The sequence below is a fragment of the Rutilus rutilus genome, assembly GCF_951802725.1.
Source record: "Rutilus rutilus genome assembly, chromosome: 1".
Lineage (NCBI taxonomy): Eukaryota > Metazoa > Chordata > Actinopteri > Cypriniformes > Leuciscidae > Rutilus > Rutilus rutilus.
The window spans coordinates 63,776,748-63,792,964 of record NC_140209.1 but is presented as its reverse complement, the minus strand read 5'-3'; the positions used below and the strand labels follow the sequence as shown (position 1 = coordinate 63,792,964).

General features: G+C 36.2%; 1 protein-coding gene across 1 annotated transcript in view; it reads right to left on the bottom strand.

Moving 5' to 3' along the window:
• Nucleotides 1-9,435, bottom strand: part of LOC311295309 (uncharacterized protein) — a 98,768-nt gene extending 89,333 nt beyond the window's left edge. The window contains exons 1-2 of the mRNA XM_084416623.1: nucleotides 9,351-9,435; nucleotides 3,181-3,633 (exon numbers count right to left, since the gene is read on the bottom strand). Coding sequence (XP_084272749.1) covers nucleotides 3,181-3,578 — 398 coding nt within the window. The 5' untranslated portion in view covers nucleotides 3,579-3,633; nucleotides 9,351-9,435. The remainder of the gene's footprint in view (nucleotides 1-3,180; nucleotides 3,634-9,350) is intronic.
• Between the last annotated feature and the right edge of the window lie 6,782 nt (nucleotides 9,436-16,217).

Genomic DNA, 16,217 nt, shown 5'->3' with positions numbered 1-16,217 from the left:
GTTACCTGCGAATGTATTTACTTTGTGTTGTTCATGGGGAAGATGTGTTTAATATCACTAGTGCAGTGTCCGTTCTCGGAGCATTTAAGCCCTGTCCGTGTGAGGTGCGCCGCTTCCTGCTCGCGTTGTTATGTAGTTTATTAAAAGTTGATTAATTCTGAATGTGTCGCGTGTCGCGTCTCGCGTGTCTATCTAAATTGCACCAAATGCGACACTGCACTTCCTTGTGAAGTCGATTGGATGAACGGTTCTCGAAATAATCAAAATGTAAACGGACAGACAAACACATACTAGAATACTGCCTTTATTAAAGAGAAGAATATGTTCAGCCCCCTCTCTCCGAAGCTTCAAATATTCAATATTCATTACTACTGATCTTCAAAGCTCAAAAAATGGTATTCGGACCAGCCCTAGTTATCAGAACACGTCTTTCTACTTGGTGAGAAGAGATTGTAGCCTACAGTATGTTTAATGCCTTAAACGTAGAAAAGGTCTGTTTGTGATTAGCCTATTTATAACTACATAATAGTGTTATCACGGTACCAAAATTTCAGTATTCAGTACCAATATATCAGTGAAAATCTCGGTTCCAATTTCACAGTTCGTACCACTTTCTCCTTTTCACAAGTGCTTGCTATTCCGTGGCATCTGCCGTTGCTATGCAACCATGAACAGAGGCACGCCTGGAAAAAGAAGCACGCCGCGACGATTCTATTATGAGCACACTTGCCGTGTGCCTACATTTGAAGGCGCGTGGAGGCAAAATGACAAAATAATTAATCAGAATACTTAGCAAAAGTTGCTCCTGCTCCTAGCTCATGGACAACTCCTACTCACACTCTCCGTCTCTGTGAGATTCGGAAGGGAATGATTCAGATTTCCCTGTGCACAGCTACTAGAAGACAGACGGGTTGCTCACGTCACATCTACGTCATCAAGCTCAGTTTGAGTCTGCACAGTACGCTCAGCCATCAGGAAGTGAGTGCTTCTAATTGGCTTCACTTTTCTCTGTTGAAGTCTTTGGGGTCGCTGTGTCCATTTCTTTTACTATCTATGGAAATAACGAATTTGCACGTGCAAAAAAAGTGCTATGTGAACATTATGGCAACGTGACATTAGCCTAATCGCAAATATTTCCATAAGTGGCTCTTTCCTCCTTTCTTGTCAACAAGTGGATTCAGAGCCACCACATTAGCAGCACCGCCGGCCGCCATGTCTCAGTGTTTTTAGGTGTGCAATAGAGATGGGACGATTACCGGTTTCACTATAAACCACGATAAAATGTCCTGACGGTTAGTAATATCGTTTAAAATTTAATTATCATTAAAACCGTGTTTGATTATCACGATTTTAGATCCTGTTCAGCCAGCAACAGTCTGACGCAGGCGCAGCGCACAATGTTGTTCTTTTTTATTCAAGAAGGAATTCTAGTGACAGCGCTCGGGAGATTTTTCAGCCTTTTAAGATAACCAAGTTAGGTGACATTCAAATTTGGTGATTTAAAAACTTGAAGGGTTTCAATTCATGAATACTTTGGACCACTGGCCTCTTTTGATAAGACACTTAGGATTTATTGCTGAAGTGTAAGCAAGCAACAACAAAAGTAAAAATAAAACAAAGTTATAGGAGCTTAAATGAATATAAAAATGAATAGTATTAAATATACTTTGTGAAGAAAAAAGTCTACATTGAACTTGCACTAAATGTAAATAAAATGGAAAAAGTTCCCACTAGTGGTCCATTCCAGTTAAGATATTCTAAAGTGGCTCCTCAAAATGGTAAATAAACATCAATGACTGACACATATTAGTTATGATTCTTCTATACTGTTTTTTTCTGCTCTTCTTCTTTGCTTCACTTCACCAGTGCTCTGTGAGTTTGTTGACTGATTGCCGCTGGATTTTCAGCACTGCTGCAAAATCTTCACATGATCAGTAATATCACGACATTCACTTCATTCACTTGCACACTAGGGATGGGACGGTATGAAAATTTTATATTGCGATTATAGTGACCAAAATTATCGCGATTATCAATATTATCACGGTTTTGTTAAAACGAGATGAAAGTGTTCAAAAAGAGTTGATGATCACACTGAAGACATTTCAACAAGTTTTATATTTGAAAATCAACAAACAACAAATAAAACAAGCACCTCTATGCACTTTTTAGAGCAAGATTCTATTATGTGGCATTTCCTTCCTTATAATGACGGTTGTCAATAGCAACACATTATAACACCGCACACATCCATTGTAACGGCCGCCTAGTGTTAAGTAGTGTTCATGACATGGATGTTGATGTGCCTTTAAGATAACTTCTTCTATGGCGTACGTTATTGTATGCATGCTGTTTTTATGTGAGCGCGCACGCACAGTGAGAGTGAGATTGCTCGCGCAACAGATGACTCTACTGCTGACCGTTGTTTTATTATAATGTGTTTACTTCCACTTTGATTTGTAGCGTGTTTTAGAGTGTTTTCTTTTCCCTTTTAACATTCGCTCTTCGACATGTATGTGAAGAAGAGTGTGCTTAACTGAGAGAAAACATAAAACTCCCAGATAAAACTATCCTATATTGATAGTTTGGGACAAATTTGAAAGACAACTTGGTTGAATTTACCATGTTTTCAGTTTTAGTTTTAGTTTATATTAATAAAAAATAAAAATAAATGTAAAGCAGCACATTAAGTTCAGCAACCATTTAAGTTTGGATTTGTGCTTTTCCAGTCTATGTTCAAGAATAGGTGTCCCAGGTGAGAGGCTAATGAGACTAACTAGTTATCTGGATTCCAAGACTATCATCTATTGCAGGGTTGGCCAACATCAGTCCTGGAGAGCCACAGTCCTGCAGAGATTTGCTCCAACCCTGATAAAAACTCACCAGTCTGTAGATTTCTAGTAATCCTGAAGACATTGATTAGCTGGTTCAGGTGTGTTTGATTATGGTTGGAGCAAAACGCTGCAGGACTGTGGCTCTCCAGGACCGATGTTGGCCACCCCTGATCTATAGATATGTTCAATAATTTTTTTTTTTGTCTTTTTACCCTTTATTATTAATAAGTATTTGTGTGTGTTTGTGTGTGTTATTGTCAGTGTTGTAGTTTTGGGGGCGAGGAAAAAATATCTTGCCTAGGGCGCCAACAGAGTCCAGACCGGCCCTGAACTTTATGATACTCACGCAGGGTCAAAGGTCACAGCAGGTCCATCACTGAGATAAGGGGGCTCACACATGGAGATGTTACTCTTCATAGAAACACAGCTGAATCCTGAAGATGGTCCATCACTGAGTTTAGGGGGATTATCCATGGAGTTGTTACTCTTCATGGACACACAGCTGAATCCTGAAGATGGTCCATCACTGAGTTTAGGGGGATTATCCATGGATATGTTACTCTCCATGGACACACAGCTGAATACTGGAGATGCTGCTCTCTGAGTGTGAACAGACACATCCTCCTCTCTCTCCTCACACACACTCATTTTACAGGTACGGTTCTCCTCCTCCTCTCTCTCCTCACACACACTCATTTTACAGGTACGGTTCTCCTCCTCCTCTCTCTCCTCAAACACACTCATTTTATCAAAAGTTTGCTCCCTCTCTTCCTCCTTGATGAGAGACTTGATTCCAGACCTGTATGTGGTCACAGAAAAATGCACAAAACAACTGAATTGACACATTTGAAGTAAATGGCATTTAATTCACTTTAACGCAGCATTAACAGTTTTTCTCCAGTTAATAGTGTGTGTTTGTAGAGCAACATGCCCGACATGTCGGCCACACTTTCAAACACAGCATCCTCGTTTAAACACTGGATTCACCTTCACTTTAATGACACTGCTGAACTCTTGCAGGTGTTTTTCACAATCCGTTTAGTAGTCTCGCATTAAGCAGATATTATGTTATTTATATGTGTCGATTATCCTGCGACTATAATTCCTATTATCCTGCGACTGTTAGTCTTACTGCGTCACTGAACATTACAATAGGCTATAGAGAGCCTAAGTCCCTCCCCTTCCGGTCGACCACCATGGGACCTTATTTCGGAAAAATATTGTATGGTAGTCAATGGCGAGAGACAACAAATATTTTGATCTCGTTTGAATTGTGCCCTGATTTACACATATGATGTTTGTCAATTTAAAAGATACATTTTAAAGTCAAGAAAGTCGCAGCTTGATGTAATCCTGCTGAGGTATAAGACTGTGAAAATACGTAATTACAAAGACTACAAACCCCGAAGGCGCACATGCGACGTCACACCTTTTCTCTCAATGAATGAAGCTAACTTTACTGAAGCTAACGTCTGTCATTCTTTCTATAGTCTTACATTATAATCGTAACGTAACGCCGTCATGCCTGAGTGTTTTGAGCCAGAATACACACATACGAGCAACGGATCTTGTGACGTACATAGTGCAAGACGAGAGATCTAGATCATTGAGCGATTTTCACATAAAACTAAACGTTACTCTTCTGTTTTATGACAAACTGCGACTTTCTTGACTTTCATAATTACCTTTTAAATTGACAAACATCATATGTGTAGTTCAGGGCACAGTTCAGACGGAATAAAAAGATAAGTTGACTCTCGCCATTGACTTCCATACATATTTTTTCCGAAATAAGGTCCCATGAGCCGGAAGCGGAGGGGCGGGACTTAGGCTCTCTATAGATTATTAAAAAAATTAAATAGTTTAAAGTCAATCAACTATTTCAACAATAAACTAAAATTCTCCTGTTAAAAATTAAAAAAAATAAGTGTAAGTTTAACAACTTTCGGCCATTTAATGAGTGAAGTAAAGTTCCCCAGCCGGCACATGACCGACCTTCAACGCTGAAATATGGCTGAAATAATGTCAGTTGTTGTTTCAACGTTGAAACAACGTTGATATAACGTTTAATGCTAAATGGTTGAATGGTTAACAAAAACACTTCTAAATCAACGTTGACATTTTACAAGATCTGTACGTTGAAACAACGTACAACAGAAATATCTGCCTTTTAAAGTATTATTATGATCATTATTAGCATTTTATGATATTTTGATCATAACATCTCTTCAATGTATGTTAAAATATAATTATTATCATTATTAACAATAATAGTTTCAACCTCAAGAGAGCAGTGCATCAGAAACGTTTTGCCTTATGTGACTTTGTGTGGACTGGATTTACAATTTTGTGTGCTTGCCTAACAGTTTACCATACATTATTACATTTTTATTCATACAGTGTCATGAAAACACCATTAGACCAATTAATTAAATAATACAGACTGCAAATAAAACTAAATACACTGTACACATTGCACTATGTAACCACGCTGAAACTATTGTTATTGGTTGTTTCACCATTTTACTTTGATCATGATTGGTTAATCTGTCTGTCTTCTAGGAAACTGGCCAATGACAATGTGCGTGCCTATTTTAAGTTTGAAAATACGTCCGTTACTGTTTGAGTCGGGAATGTGAACAGAGGAAGGGGACGTACGTAAGCGTTGCCACCCGTCCCGGTTTTCCAGGGATTGTTCTCCTTTTTGAGCGACAGTCCCGGAAAATTTATATTCTTTACCAGGACAGGAATTGTCCCGTTTTTTTGTGAAAATGTACTTCTAAAGTAGAATTTCCTGGTTTCAAATTAAACCGTTTCCTTCTACTGTTACTGTGTTTTCTTCATGGTTGTGTACATCCAATCCTGTGTCTGTAAACGGGTAAAAAAGTGGATCGGCCAATGCCAGGCGTTTACTTTTATTTGATTGGAAGCTCAACTTATCGCCTATCGCCTAGCAACTGCCTGTGCTGTCAGTCGGTCGCACGCATCCGCACACATCCAGGATGAAACAGTGTGAGTTCAGTTGCTAGCTAGCTTTTTTAAAACTTTCTATTTACTCAGTTTTGTGAAATGGGGGGAGAGACGGACGAGGAGGTTAACACAACAAAATCGTTAGGGTAAGAGAGGCAATCGGGAGTCCTACAACTGTTAACATAGTATATTTGCAAATATGGGTTGACTGACAGATTAAACGAGTACCTATACTGACGTAATTGTGACACAAAATCCTAAATAAATAGCCTAATTTTGTGATATTTTTAAATATCAATTAAACGCATTAAAGTCAGTAATATTTTTTCAAACGTGTTTTTTGTGTCACGTCTGTATTTGATTGGTATGCCACTTAATGTTTTGTAATACCAGAGCTACTTTATGTTGTTTATCTCGCAAAGTCACAAACTGCCCATTCTAGGAAAGATCGACACAAAATAAATCTATCATAGTTCACTACGAATAACGCATTAACAGTCGCGTAACCCACGCCAGTAGGTGTCAGTATAAGTGAGTGTAACATATATGTATAGAGAGAGATTGATCCGTTACAGCGAATATATTCCAAAAAAATTGTTTTCCAATCTTGAGCATGTGTTAAGTCTTTATTAAATGTGTTTGTAATTAAGCCATTGCTGCCAGTCATTTGACCGTTAACAATTTTTTAGTGTACAGTAGGCTATGTACAGTTAATCACTAATTCAGTCAGCATTGTCATGTTTCAACTGCAAACTATGTTGTGATTTAATGTAAAATTGTATTCTCCCATGTTGAAAGTTAAGACAGTGAAACAACCCAGACAGCAACATAGTGTCTGCCAGATCCGGGCCACATCTGGAACACGTGGAATCCACACGCACCAGATGTGGGCGGTGTTACGGATCAACTGGGGATCATGTTAACTGGGGACGGGCACGTGCACGCAGACAGTTTTACCTGGATTTCCAGCAGATGTTAAACAGCGACAGATTCGTCACAGATTCGACAGATTTCACTGAGCAGATTTAAAAGCTTTCCAGGTTATTGGTAAATGTTTGTATCATATTAGGACTGTTGTTTACTCTGTCGCTGCTCCGCTGAATGTTTCAGACGTATTTAAGGGAAGTTTAATGCGTTTTAATTTCAAGACACGCGTTCATATTATTTTGTTACATTAGTTTCAGTGAAATTGATGACAACTGTAAGTAGATTAAATAAATTATGCTATTGACATTGTGTCTTTGCAATGCGTGTGTATTCGCAGATTATTGTTATGATGGCAATTTGTGGCTTAATTTAAATTGAGCAGCAGTACTGCTGTGGTTAAAGGGATGTCAAACATTTATTTATTTAATATTTATTTATTTTAATGATGCTGAGGAATGAGTTAAAGCATAAAGCATACAGTAGGCTAGACTCCATAAATGTTCCTAAAGAGCGGTAAAAACTGATAAGCCATAGCTTATGGATCCAGTGAATTACCCACAGCATTTATTTAGGGGAATGTTCAACAAACATATTTATTAGCTAACAGGTATGAAGGCAACAATAACAAAAGGTAGAAAAGAAAAATAGGCAAATGTGCATGCATGTAGGACAGCTGTATTTGCCAACTGTGGAAGATCTGACCACACAGTCCCACCTTTAACATTCTGAACATTCAATCTAAGGAAGAACAAACTATAGAATAAGTTACAATTATGCTCTCCCCTATTAGTAAATAAATTTCACAGTTGTATTATTTTTTTATAGCAAGACCAACTTAACACACCATCACCCTTCATTGTGAAATTTTCACATCTCCTCTTTATATAATTGCGCTCCTTTCTTGAGCAGCGATCGGGATATTGGTTATCCTGCAAAGTTTTGGATTTGTCTAACTTTAATTACCTCAATTTGCTGTGGCAGTATATGGCCTATAACAACAATGACACCAGTAACAATAATGACACTTCATTTATAGACCTTTTAATCTAACGGTTAGCAGACGACAATAACGAAAGCACATGATGTGATGAATAACAAGTAAAGATAATATGTTAATGAGATTCACGGTACCAGTCAAATGAAAAGAACTGGCATAATTAAAATTTCTATGACATAAAAAGAGGCCCACACCCATTACATTTTATTTATAAAACTGATAGACCATTGTGTCACATTTCTTTTGTTAAAGAGGTCAGCAAAAAAGTAAACAATAAAGCATTTCCTATTGTTTTAGAGAGGCTCATGCTATTCGTGTGAGGTGACAAATGATTAAGAGGTTAGTGATGTAGGCCTATGTGAATATAAGTATAATAATTCATTATCACTAGATCATATGTTTTGCTTATTTCAGTAATATAATTTGTGGTTGCCACTCAGTGTTTTTCACAGGACTTTAATCACTAAAGACAAAGTGTTCTTTACATGTCCAATACAAGACATTAGATACACAACATTCAAGTTCATGCTCCTACTGAGCATAATGTACATTTACACATTTGGCAGACACTTTTATCCAAAGCAACTTACATTGCGTTTCAAGGTACACATTTACATTCTTATCAGTTCTTGCTTTCCCTGGGAATCTGACCCATGACCTTGGCATTGCAAGCGCCAACGCTATACTGTTTGAGCTACAGGTAAGCTCAATACAATGTACAATACAATATTACAATATAAAATTCACTTAATTAAAAAAAATATATGATTCTAAGAAGATGCAGTATTACATACAGAATTGTTCTGAAAGAAGAAGTGTCAAAATGAGTTTTTATTTTATTTTATTTTTTTTATAAATCTGTTGAAAATGTTACAAGTTCATGAGATAATTAACTTCATGACCCTATAAGCATAGCTGCTTTATGTCCAGGGAAAAGGATACGGAGACATCAGAGCTGGTTGTACAGAAAATAGATCTTAATATAATCACTGGTGAAATATTCTTAATCTTAATTTTTAATCGGTGATCCGTGAAATTGGGCATGAATCTGTCGCCGTTTAACATCTGCTGGAAATCAGGGTAAAACTATCTGCGTGCACGCGCGCGTCCCCAGTTAACATGATCCTCAGTTGATCGTAACACCGGATCTGGGCCGACGCTATATTGCTGTCTGGGAACGTCAAGACTCACGATATCAACATTGATTCAATTTTCAAAACCGAAGCATAATTCAACGTTGGTTCAATGTCGCGATATCAACGTTGATTCGATTAGCAATCGAAACATAATTCAACGTTGATTCAACCTTGGTCCCTGATGAATCAACGTTGAAATGTCGGCTGGGGGGGGGGGGGGGGGGGGGGGGGGGGGGCCTGTCCCAATATCCTAAGGATCAAGTAATGATCAAGTGTGTAAGACTGTCCTAGGTCTGGCTCTGATATACTGCTTGAAAAAAATATATATTACTATTTTCAACCAATAGATGGGTGTTACTGCTTCCGTGAATTATCAGGAAAGCAACGACCAACTCGTGTTTGATCACCGTGTGTTTGAGTTCGACAATCATGTTTAGAGGTATGCTCCGTATTAATGCAGCTTTTGAAACGTTTTAACGAACTTACCGTGAGCTGTGAAGACTTTTCTGCTTTTGAATCTTCTGAAATGGCGTCGACTGTCATGTAATGGCTCACCTGATTACTGTTCTTTCGGTTTCGTTTCGTCATGATTCAGGTGAGTTCTGCTAAAACAAGCTCCGCCCCTAACTCAACTGAACATGATGATGTGCGATCTACTACACGGAATGAGTGACACTTCAAAATTACATTAAGGAAATATTTTTCAATTTATCAATAGTAAAAATGTTAGTGAATATATAACTTTTAAAACTGATCGACAGATACATGTTATTATTACTATACTCAATCACATGAGTTATGGTCCAGAGTATCTCTCTTTCTGTTTAATGTGTGCTCTGCTGTTTTTCCATTTTGTTTAATGTTACAATGTCTTAGGGACTGTTCGTTTTTTATTTAAGGGGCCACCGGAGGAGTTTTGAGATCTGTTGTCAAAAAAGACATGACCCTCCCTTCGCCAGCAATACATTTTTCTATGACCCTCCAAAATGATTGTGAAAAAAGGCATGACCCTCCCCGATAATTTGATTAGCCTACTTCTGTACTGGTTTGCGCTTGGCAAAGATGTTCAGATAGCCATTGTTTGTTTGTTTTTTAAACCATAAACTCTTGCTTTCTCATCTTACTAGGGCTGTAACGATAGACCAAATTCGGTTCGTATCACGATTTTTGATTTTAGATTTGAAAAAAATCATGTTTTCGGTGCTGATGCGGTGTGACTCGTTCAACATGTGGGTGGCGCTGCCAACAAAGCATCTAAAAGCTGTCACAAAGAACCGGCAAAAGTAATGATTATTAATATGTCAAATATAGCAAGGAGACATTTTAATTGTTTATTAATAAACAAGTGTTTTCTGTGTCGACTGCAAATGTAACTGGTCTGTTGTCTGCGTTGTGTTTTGGTTGATATGAGAAGGACAAGACAGCATTCGCAGTTTCACCGATCTTTTATTCCTGATATACAAACACATGTAATCAGCCTCTTAGTGAAATTCGCTCTCTTTAGCTCTCTTCAGTGCGTCACCAATGCAAAGAGGAATAAATCACAGAACAATAAACATACCTGATATACAAACACATGTAATCAGCCTCTTAGTGAAATTCGCTCTCTTTAGCTCTATAAAACAAATGTGATGTACAGTTGTCACATGTGCTCTCGTTTCACATTTAGGCACAGATGCAAAAATATAGCTCAATCGGAGTGAAATGACAAAAATAACCACTCAGATAGGTAAAATAATATTATATACATAAATTAGAGTGAAAATATAGACATAAAAGCAATGATTAAAATAAAGATTAATTTAGATTAACAGGAGCCCAAAATAACCTCACCTCTTCAGTGCGTCACCAATGCAAAGAGGAAGAGGAGGGGACAGAACAGGAAGATATACTGACTCATGACATCATCACAATTAATTAAAGGGAAAGGTACTCATTTCACTTAGGCAGACATATCAGGTACATGTAAACGAACAATTTTGTGAGAATTCTAATAAACTATACATACATTTAACAGTACACTTTCTGTACCTGTTACACAAAGATGAAGTTGACGATGCGTCGCGATCTTCTCAGAACGCGCCAGAAAGAAATGCACATTTCATAAGCAGAAAGCAGTCTGTTTTCCTTCGTTTTGAATTGTTCTGTTTAAAAGTAGACATTTCAAGCTTTCTATATATTTCTCAGGTCTGTGAGGCAAGTAGCATAGCCTACCTTACGCTGAGTTTCGGTTCATTTATGAGACAAGAGTCCAGTTCACTCGCCCGCGCCTCCGTGTCATGATTATCTATTTTTTACTATATTTACTTCTTATTTATTAAATCCAGATGAAACATTGATTAACATTAAGATACAATTAATAAAAAAACGAAATTCACTTTAAAGAAAGGCTTTGTGCTTTCTGTTTGAGGTCTCCGTGAAATTTTTAAAGTCGCTTTCAGAGCAGTCATGTCCGTAATGGAGAGCTGTCACGCCTGTAACATTGTTTTTTTTTTTTTTTTTTTTTCACATAAATGCGAACACGAAAAATTAAATAAAAATAATATTTTATGTTCTGTGGAGGCCGATCTTTATTCATCCGGTGGGTATATATCTTTTGGTTTGCACAGATTACTAAAAAATATTTTGACACCTAAAAGTTAAAGATTTTTTGTGTCACGTCACATGTGTATTTCCCTCATATTATAAAACGCATGTGTAGACTGATATTTTTCTAATGTCTTGACTCCTTTCAGACGTTTCAAAATATTGGTATTAAATGCATTTTCTGAGAATTTATATTTCAAGTTTTGACTGCAAATGTCACGTCTATAACACTGGAAGCGCCCAATTTTAACGAATTTATCCTCAACTAGTTTTTGTGGTGTAGGTCTACGTATTTAATTTAAATATGTGGTAGCCCTACATCTTACACATCGTGGAAACAAAATAAGAATGGAAACTAAAATATGGTAGTATCGCGCTAAAGCGCACATTCTATCAGCAGTTCTGGCGCCTCAGTCCCAATACTGTAAAACTCGACGTACATTCACATCACATGTTAATGCAGCGGTAGAGTTACACTCACAGGACACTGTGCACTTATTCGCAATCACAAAAGTTCATTATTTGCTCGTGCTTTAAAGCTTTGCCGGGTAAACATTTCATTGGCATTCTGTTCTGACATGATGCACTTTTTCTAAGCGCGAACTGAAGTGCGCGCGCACTGTCAAACAGTGCAAACTGGATTTTTGTTGGGTCAGATCCATCTGATATCGAAGGGGGGCTGATAACGCGAGATCAACATGGAGCTAAATGGAAAAAAATAGCACCAAACAAGCCACTTTGAAATGTTGCTGTTTTCATGAATATAAAAGTTGGGTGACCCTCCCCCTAGACTAAAAAAAGTTGGATGACCCTCCCCTCAACAAAGAATAAAAAGACATGACCCTCCCCTATTTTCCTCCGGTGGACCCTTCCATAAATACCGAACGGTCCCTTATTGTGATTTTTTTTTATAATTTTTTTTTTTTATGAATGTCAGTGTGGTTTCAGCCTAAAATATCCTCTTGTGGTCCACATTTTGCAAACTCGGGAATCTAGTCATAATCACATATCACATATAAGTCATATATTTTGTCATATCCTCATCATCATCAGCTGGAGATTTGGTTTTGTTCCTTTATTTTCTGCCATTTGCCACATTGTTAAAATGTTCAGATTCTGATTTCTTATCAGGTTAATGCTACTCAATTACTTATTCAACTAAGAGCAGTGAGTGATTTAGGCTATTTTTGTTCCTTGGTTATATTAGTTTATTTTTCAAACTTTCCAGCCAAATGTTTTCTAGAAACGTGTTCAGAGCATAAATGATCTGGATAACACATCTGTATCACAGAAGGCCTGAATCTCTGATGTGTAAATGATCATGAGCTCGGTGTATCAGGACTCTGATGAAGATTCAACCAGTTTACTGCATAATTCATAATTCATGTTGCTATGCCAGTGGGGAAAAACACTAAAACTATTTAAAAGCAACAGGGCTGATGAATAGGATTTAGGATTCGTTTTTTTTTTTTTTTTATTATACATTTATTTTTTTAATTATTATTAATATTTCAGCAATCTTGGCGATGCACACTTCAGCCAGCAGAGGGCGAAAATTCAAGTAGAAGAAGAAATCAACAAGAAGAAGAAGGAGAAAAAGAAAAAGAAGAGCAATCCTTTTTTAATGCTTTATTCAGTAACAAAACATACAACAATTAAATACAAAAATAATAGTAATACAAAATAATAACAGCAAGAAAACCAATAAAAAAGTAAAAAAATATAAAATGTATAATATATAGATACCGATATTAATAATAATACAAGTAAATAAAAAAAGTGAGCAATATAACACAAATATGAACAACTATATACACAGGGGTATTGAAATCAAATCCATTTCTCTAATTACAAAATAATACAAAGGTCTTTAAAAAGGATAACATTTCAAGGCTTTACAACAGTCTATAGTCTATTTTGCCTTGGTGTTCCTCACACCCTCCAACACAGTAAATTCCCCGGTGTTAAATTTAACACCGCCCGGTGTTCATATGGAAACCACCAGCAGGGTGTTAAAAGTAACACTGAAGCAGTGTTAGAGTTAATGAGATAATTAAGTGATTAATTGAGTGATGAATGTTCGATTATTGAAGACACCTGATGATAACAAGCAAAATCGCTGAAGAAAAGAGAAACACAAGAACTATGACTGACTTCCGGAGATGAAATCAACTGAAGATAAAAGACGAAATTAAATCTCTGAAGATCTCAGCAGAGGAGGATTAAACAACTCCACAGCTTCACTTATTACTAACTAGTTATTGAGAATTAATAGAGGTGTAGATGTTGATGTTTTATTGGAAATAATATGTTTTTTGTAAATTCACCATTATGGTGATCAGTGTTTGCTTTAGTTGGGCAGTTTGTCTCTTGGCTTTGTTATGCAAGTTTGTGGTCTTTGTAACAGTGTTTACCAAAACACATATTTTTGTTACAAAGGAAGCCAGAAGCAAAGATGATCAGGTGATGTAGTTTTAACCATCATGAAGTTGAATGATTCATGAAGTTGAATGATTCACTAATCTCATAAAGCAGCAAAAATGGTTGTTCGTTATTAATACTCTTTTTTACCAAAGAAACTTTCTTGCCACAGATCAGACATTATGAATATTTTTATTTATGTTTTTATTTTATTTTTTTTAACATTGTGGAGCAATTTATTTAAGACACACACAGACATTAAGAATTAGCATATGAATCTCAACAATGGTGACATGCTTCGTGTAGCAATGCATGCTGGGTACCACCATATTATAAAACTAATGGCTCCCAGCATGCATTGCAGCATGAAGCATGTCACCATTGTTGTGATTCATAAGCTGATTCTTGATGTTAGTGTGTGTGTCTACGGTTAAATTTCTCGCAATGTATTTAGAAGTTAAGATTCAGAATGTTTGATCTTTGGCAAAAAAAAAACTGTTAATAACCTCTTTTGGTCAGTTATGACATTTGTCAAAAACATTTTTTATGATTATTAAATATACACCATATCTTTGTTTATGGTTTCCTTTTCAACAAATTATGTGGTTTAGTAAACACCGTTACAAAGACAACAACTAACACAAATATAAATTGTCAAACCACCCAACCAGAGAAACACTGATCACCATAATGGTGACCAAACATTGTAATAAAACTTCATCTAAAAATTTGTTCATTCTCAAAAAGACCTTCTGTAGATGAATGACAGAAATAAGGTCAAACTGGTTTGTAATAAGAGCAATTTCATGTATTTTTCAGTTGATTTCATCTAAGGCTGTGTCTGGAAGTCAGTTGTAGTTTTTGTGTTTCTCTTTTATTCAGCGGTTCTGCTTGTTATCATCAGGTGTCTTCAATAATCGAACAATCATCACTCAATTAATTACTTAATTATCTAATTAACTCTAACACTGCTTCAGTGTTACTTTTAACACCCTGCTGGTGGTTCCCATATGAACACCAAGCGGTGTTAATTTAACACCGGGGAATTTACTGATTTAAGATACTGACAAAGCTTGAATTTAATTTGTATAAAACTAGGTGCATTTTTTGCCCATCGACATTTATGAATGTGATATTTCCCTAAAATAATAAAAAAATTAAGAACAAAACTAATTTTCTTTTCTAAAGGCTTATCGTAAAAAAAATATTATATTCTTATCCTCCAGAGTAATGTCAATTCCAGAAATCTCCTTAAAAAGCTCTTAAAGTCACACCAAAACAATTTAGTACAAATACAATAAAAAAAGTAAATAAAAAAACTATGACAGATAGTCTCGTCAATTAAATGACAAAATAGACATTTCATATCAATGTCTTTCTTAAATCTTTTTATGACCTGATTAACTGGATAAATACAATGAATAATTTTAAATGAAACCTCACGAATCTTATTAATGACACAGTATCTCCTGGAAACCATAAAAACCTCCTCCCACTTAATGCCCTGGAAGCGTGAATTCCAGAAACTTTTAGCTGGAGGAATTCTAAATGAACAACAAATCTGTCTAAGGAAACTATTGTTGCATTTTTTATCAACAATACTTATACCCTCTAACCTCAAGTTGAAATCAATATTCAAATCAACAGCATTAGCAGAGTGCAACAACTGAAGGAGACCAGAAGGTATTGCATCAAAAACAACCGCATAATCCTTTGCAGATATCGGAAGTTTGAATTTATCCAGAAATTCTCCATATGAAAGCAAGTGACCATCATGGCGAAGCAACTGTGTCACCAATAAAATATTGTTTCTAAACCAGTATTCCAAAAAAAGTGTTTTATTCTTATATTTAATATCTTTATTATTCCATATCAAACATCTATGGGGAGAGAGATTGTGTTTGTACACCAGCAACCAGGATAACAGAGCTTGCCTATGAAAGTTAGACAGCTTAATAGGGACTTTATTAATATCAAAGTTGCAATTAAGGAGAAACTTAATACTGCCAATTTGGTTAAAAACTAAATTTGGGATATAATACCACAAGTTGTTATTAGATTTGATACAATTCTGAATCCATTAATTTTAAAGACAGTATTAGAAACTTCAAAGTCAATGGCATTTAAACCACCTTGATGAAATAAATTGCCTAATATACCTCTATTTAAGTAATGTGGCCTATTCTTCCAAATAAAATTGTACATTTTCTTATTAACTTGCCTAATAATTGACTTTGGAGCATCTAAACCCATTGCTGTATAAGATAATCTAGACAACCCTTCAGCCTTTGATAGCAATATTCTACCAGTCAAAGATAAATCTCTAATTAACCACACATTCAATTT